The sequence below is a fragment of the Cyphomyrmex costatus genome, unplaced genomic scaffold (assembly GCF_001594065.2).
Source record: "Cyphomyrmex costatus isolate MS0001 unplaced genomic scaffold, Ccosl1.0 scaffold40, whole genome shotgun sequence".
NCBI lineage: Eukaryota > Metazoa > Arthropoda > Insecta > Hymenoptera > Formicidae > Cyphomyrmex > Cyphomyrmex costatus.
Window position 1 is genome coordinate 295,893 of NW_017278208.1, and position 5,774 is coordinate 301,666.

At 29.6% G+C, this 5,774-nt stretch overlaps 1 protein-coding gene across 1 annotated transcript; it reads left to right on the plus strand.

The window, feature by feature from the left end:
• Nucleotides 1-685: 685 nt before the first annotated feature.
• LOC108777048 (odorant receptor 67a) lies at nt 686-3,852 on the plus strand. Its single transcript, XM_018543841.1, has 5 exons — nt 686-1,455; nt 1,753-1,852; nt 2,019-2,126; nt 3,571-3,726; nt 3,802-3,852. Exons 1-5 carry the CDS (start codon nt 686-688, stop codon nt 3,850-3,852), a joined length of 1,185 nt encoding a protein of 394 aa, XP_018399343.1.
• Nucleotides 3,853-5,774: the final 1,922 nt, after the last annotated feature.

Here is a 5,774-nt window from a genome sequence, read left to right on the forward strand (position 1 = left end):
ATTCATTCACTTCTCAATATTTCATGATAATAGAAAATGTGAGAACATTTCCTCAAATCTATAAAATATGCGTTAAACAACATTATATTCTTCACAACTCACAGTTCTGCGTTGTGTAGTCGTGCTTGTATCAAGAAAGTACTAGGTATAAGATAATTATCGTCGTATAGAATACATTTCTATAGAACACAGATATATTAGGCGGGAAGGTCTTTAATTATACTTCTCTCTGCGACAGATGTAGTAAAAATTGTAGTCCTGTACGTCAAATGTCCTTATATTTATCGTAACATTCATTTATTATCTCCCCTACACTTTATAATAATAGAAAATAAGGGAGAACTTCTCCAAATGGTGATTTATTCAGAAATATGCTATGTTATTGACGATAATGAAGTTCTGACGTGCACTAATAACAAGACAAAACATTAGAAATTGCAATGAAAAGTACAGAGTATCATTGTATATATCATGCGACAACGTATATTAACATAAATTCAGTTAGTAGAAATTCGAAGGAATAATAGAACATAGATCGTCGATGCAGTTATTTCCGAATGCTGGCAAAAAACTACACATGTTTTCTTGAAAAGCAGAAGCACATATGAGTGTGATATAACATTACGAGAAAGCAAAGTGAATTCAAGGTACGGAGAGTCACACAATCCCAACTGACTTCGTGAGGATGAATTTTCAAAACGTGAATTTCTTAAATGTACGATTGAACTTGCTCTCGGGGAATCTTCTTCCGATGTTCAACCGTGACTCATCCTTTTCATTCTTTTGGAAAATATACAGCGCTTTTGTGTGGATAGTATATTTCATTTTGGTTATTGCGATGATACCTGGGAGCATTTATGTGCCAAAGGAAAAAGTTCTTAAAGATAGCCTTCTCACCATGGTAATTTTTATAGAAATACTCTTTGGGTTTTTGCGAATTTACACTCGAAAAAATTTGGCATATCAATTTATTCAAAAGTTGAATACAATACTGCATATTGACGATGAAACTATGAAAAACGTTGTAATGACCACTTTAGAGCCAGTAAAAATTCCACTTAATTTTTACTTCTCCTCTGGCATGGTAGGAATAATAGGATGGACCTGTATGCATTTTGTATTAACATTCCAAAAGAATTTGTTTTATTACGAAGATTATAGATTGCCTGCAGCTTTCTCCAAACAACCATTCTCGTTCAGAGTTTTTTTAGTAGGAGATATATTCATACTAATCAGCATGATATGTACGTTCTTAAAAAAGATCAGTATGGAGGTATACATGATGCATTTAGTCATGATGGTAACAGCGCAATATCGATATATTGCACTAAAAATTGCGATGACATTTCAAGAAAAAAATGAAGATGTTAAATATCGATCAGGACATTGCCCTGATTATTGGAAAAAAGAAAAGGAAGTGAAGGCACTGTGTCGACATCACAATGATGTGATTGAGTGAGTATTTCCGAGTCTATTTAAGTGTATGGATATCTCGTATCAATTTGTGTGACAGAAGAAGTATGAAAAAAGTAATAATTGATTATATGTACATACATATAATCAGTTATTATATTTTCCTAACTTCTGTATATTATGTAATATACAAAAATACGACAAATGTGACAAGTTAGTTCTTATATGTTTAAATTATTTTTAATTAAATTTTTCATATTGTATAAAGTTTGTTCTTAAATCTATGTAGTATTAACTTTGCAACATTTTATGGCGGTTATTTTGTACGTTTTCTTTCAGATTAACTTTATTGCTGAAACAACTGCTGTCTTTAAGCTTTAGTTTAATGTATATAATGAGTGTCTTTCGATTCTGCTTTATTGGAATCATGTTTAGCACCGTGAGTAATAATTTTTTAACAGCACTAATCCTTCCTCTCTTCTTTCTCTCTTCTATCCCTTTCTCTCACTTTTTGTTTATAGAAATTGATTTTATATAAAAAGGCATTCAAAAATAACTATCGAGTTATATCAATTATGATTTAATCTAATCATATTTTTTTTCAGGTCGCATCCACGACGATTGGGGAAGCAATTTCGATTGTCATGTACACATCAGGTGCAACAGTGCAACTTTATATTTTGTGCTCTTGTGTGCAACAACTAGTAGACGCGGTAAATTTTGTAACTTATCATCAATACTATTTTATTTTTAAATTATATGTTAGGATATTTATTTGCGCATTTTCTTTGTACAATAAATATATCCAGAACAGAGATGTTCTCGGTACTCTATATCCTATAGCCAACCAACAGTCTTGAAAAACTTGTTATTTTTCAAGCCTGCTGATTGTCGTCAAATATCAAAATCGCAGAAATAAGATGTCGGACTAAAGAAAAAATTGAAAAATTTCTAAATGATAGTTGGATGCCAATAAAAATGTACTAAATTTTACTTTCGGCTAATAAAAGTAATATTTTCCACTGTTTTAAAGCTATTTTTAAGCATTTTTTAAGCTAAAAATTAAATTTATCTTTCTAAACAATTTAATTCATAATGAAATATTAAAATTATCATATATAGGTGTTATTGTGCAGTGAAAGATTGCGCAAACTGTATTCGGGAAACACACAATTTGCCAGAAAAGTATCCTTAATATAACACGTTCAAATTTTCTGCGTATATTATAACATATATTTATTAATAATTCTGATTGACCATTAGGCGTGAACGTAAGCACGATCATACCTATGCTTTTACAATTTTTCTATATTAAAATACTCTTCGTATATCAAAAATCGACAACAATACGCAATTGTGCGTCAAAAACTTTAACGCATTTTAACATAATCCTTTTTCCTTCAATGGATTTTTCAATTTAGGAAATAATCGAAAGTTATACGGGGCTATATCTGGATTGTACGAGTGTTGGCAATGTTAAACAATTCGACCGTGTTTGGTCAAAATGTTTGATGCAAATTCTTGTTTGGTCATTGCCCATCAATCACAAATGCTTCTTAAACACGTAATTCATAAATTTAGTTAGAGCCTTTTAATTTGAATCTATATGGGTCTATTTCTGTTAGTTTGCGGGTTAAAAAGGAGTGGCCGCTTATAAAGTATACTATATAATAATATCCTGCATGATTCTAAATTTTTGGAATGTAACAGTTATATTAAAAGTGACTTAAATTTACGGAGAATGTTCAAATTTGTAATCCAATTTTGCCTATTGTAGTTACATAACAGTGACGTACTCTAAATATGAAACGGCAACATACTTAATATATGTATAATAACTACGCATTGAGATTAAATCAGAGATCGGATACATTTCGAATAGATCTTGTATAATTATAAATGTTTTCTTCGCTTTAGCGATAACGTAAAAGTTTTCAAAAGAAGATTTAATATATGTATAATAACTACGCATTGAGATTAAATCAGAGATCGGATACATTTCGAACAGATCTTGTATAATTATAAATGTTTTCTTCGCTTTAGCGATAACGTAAAAGTTTTCAAAAGAAGATATTATAAATTGCGAATTATGCTCTTTGTTACGTATAATCATAATAATATTTTTTATTGTATGTTGCTCTATTTTGAAAAATCTAGAGTACAGAAGTAACAGATAAGGCGTTTCATGAAAACTGGTATTTGCTTCAACCATCGACAAAACACATTTTTATTTTGATGATTATGTGTAATAATTTAGAATGCAGAATTGCGACGTTTAAAAATTTCAATTTCTCCTTACCCTCATTTATGACGGTAAAATTTTATATATTTCTTTTTTTTCTACAATAGTGACACTGTGTTTTTAACATTCTTCGAATTTCCTTTCAGATTTTAAATCAATCGTACTCAATTGCCCTTTTGTTTTTGAAAATGAAATGAGAAATTACGAGAAAAAAATGTCTATTTACGATAGTTATAATTGTTACGTTCACATTACCATGGAAAAATGTTAACAATGGGAAATAATAACTATAAAAAGAAGATAGATGAATAAGGTGCATGTAATTTCAGATCACAGATTTATTAATTATTAAATATTTAGAGATATTATATATATTATAGATTTAAACCGAATTTCTTCATAGTTTGCATTGTATAATAGAAAACGAACGAAATCTAATTATTTTCGTTTGTTTCTATATGCGTTATTATATTTCTTTCAGCCAACAAAATCACAACTATATTTTTAACTTATTTGCTAGCAGACATTTATTGTACCACACTATGTCGCTTAGATTAAAAAATTATTTATCTCTATGACTTTGTAACATCTTCAAGAATCGCTGAAGAAGGACCTGAGTTCCGAAACGTTCAATATCATTTTTATTATTTTTTATATTATATTCTCTCTCTTTATATGTTTTTATTGTTATGCTGGACTAACATTGTAATCTTGAAATTTATATTATGAAAACATCTTATTAATTGGATTTAGACCGAATTTCTTTATAGTTTGCATTGCACTAAGCGAGCGAAATTTAATTATTAAATATTAATTGATGGAACGTTTCGACTTAACTTAGTCTTCATCAGCCACAATAGATAAACAAATAAAACATACAGTAATTATTTTAAGTAAGACCACATGACAAGCTGAAGCACAAAGTGTCCGGCAAGACTTTTCCTGCCGTCCACAGGAAGTTAGATGGGATCGAAATAAACATAAAAGTCCTTTACCGTTCAGCGAAATTCGTAATAATAATCGAGATATTAATGTTTGCAATTGTACTAATGAAAGCGCTTCGATAGAAATATTCCGGCCGCTTCAGGTATAGCCCGGCCCAGTTTGTCAAACGATGGTCGCGCCGACATGATGCAAAGCATCGTTTGACAAACTGGGTCGGACTATAGAGGCCGGAGCGTTTCTATCGGAGCGCTTTCGTTAGTACAATTGCAAACATTAATATCTCTAACACTAATATACTATGTAATAATACTACGATACGTTAATTTTCTTAAATAGGAAAAAATACACATTTTGATTATTGCTTACTCATCTGAAATTTATATTTAAAATATTTTTAGTGGTATTTTTGTATTTCATTTTTTTTAATACGTCAGAGAATATCTCTGATTGACGTGCCAAGAGCGGAAGTAATAGTAAAACTCTTTATCAAAGAGGAGAAAGCTTACTTTAAGAATAATTTTGCAGTAATTATGCAGTCGTTGATTTGTATACGCTATATATATATTTGTATGTATGTATTTTGTACTTACTAACAAAAAGAACCGCAGTTTAGTGATGAATGAGTTGCTTGTAAAATACAATTAGATGCTGATCTCTTTGTGGTTATATGACAAACATAAGTACTACAAGATAACAATTACGAAGAAATTAGTGATTATATTTACTTTTAGATAAAGTATTGAAAAATACAGTCCTTCATTGAATTCATCATTGTTCAATATGACATTTATACAATGCTTACAGAATGAACATTGAAATAAACTTAGACTGTTATTGCTTATATTATCATTATACCTATGTGTACAACATAACCCACATAGCATAGCAGCTTGCAGCAACGGCCATTGATGTATCCTTTGTAAACATGTTACTACAGTACATATTACTAGAAGGTTCTGTTTGTAAGTTACGAACTCTGTAATATAATACATTCAGCAATATATAGTATATTAAATAAATTGAAAAATGAAGGACTCTTTATATAAAAATAGTAATAATTAACGAAGATAAAGGACAATTAGAGTCAAATCGTAAATAAAAATAATAAAGCGGTTATAACATTGAATATATAATATAGATTTAAAAAATATGTATATACATCAAACTACTTAAA

Excerpts from the sequence above, each read along its gene's own strand:
- LOC108777048 (XM_018543841.1), top strand. The coding sequence starts at position 686 with ATGAATTTTCAAAACGTGAATTTCTTAAATGTACGATTGAACTTGCTC. Across the intron at positions 2,127-3,570 it reads TGCAACAACTAGTAGACGCG|AGTACAGAAGTAACAGATAA; the intron begins GTAAATTTTGTA and ends TGAAAAATCTAG. Across the intron at positions 3,727-3,801 it reads CCTTACCCTCATTTATGACG|ATTTTAAATCAATCGTACTC; the intron begins GTAAAATTTTAT and ends ATTTCCTTTCAG.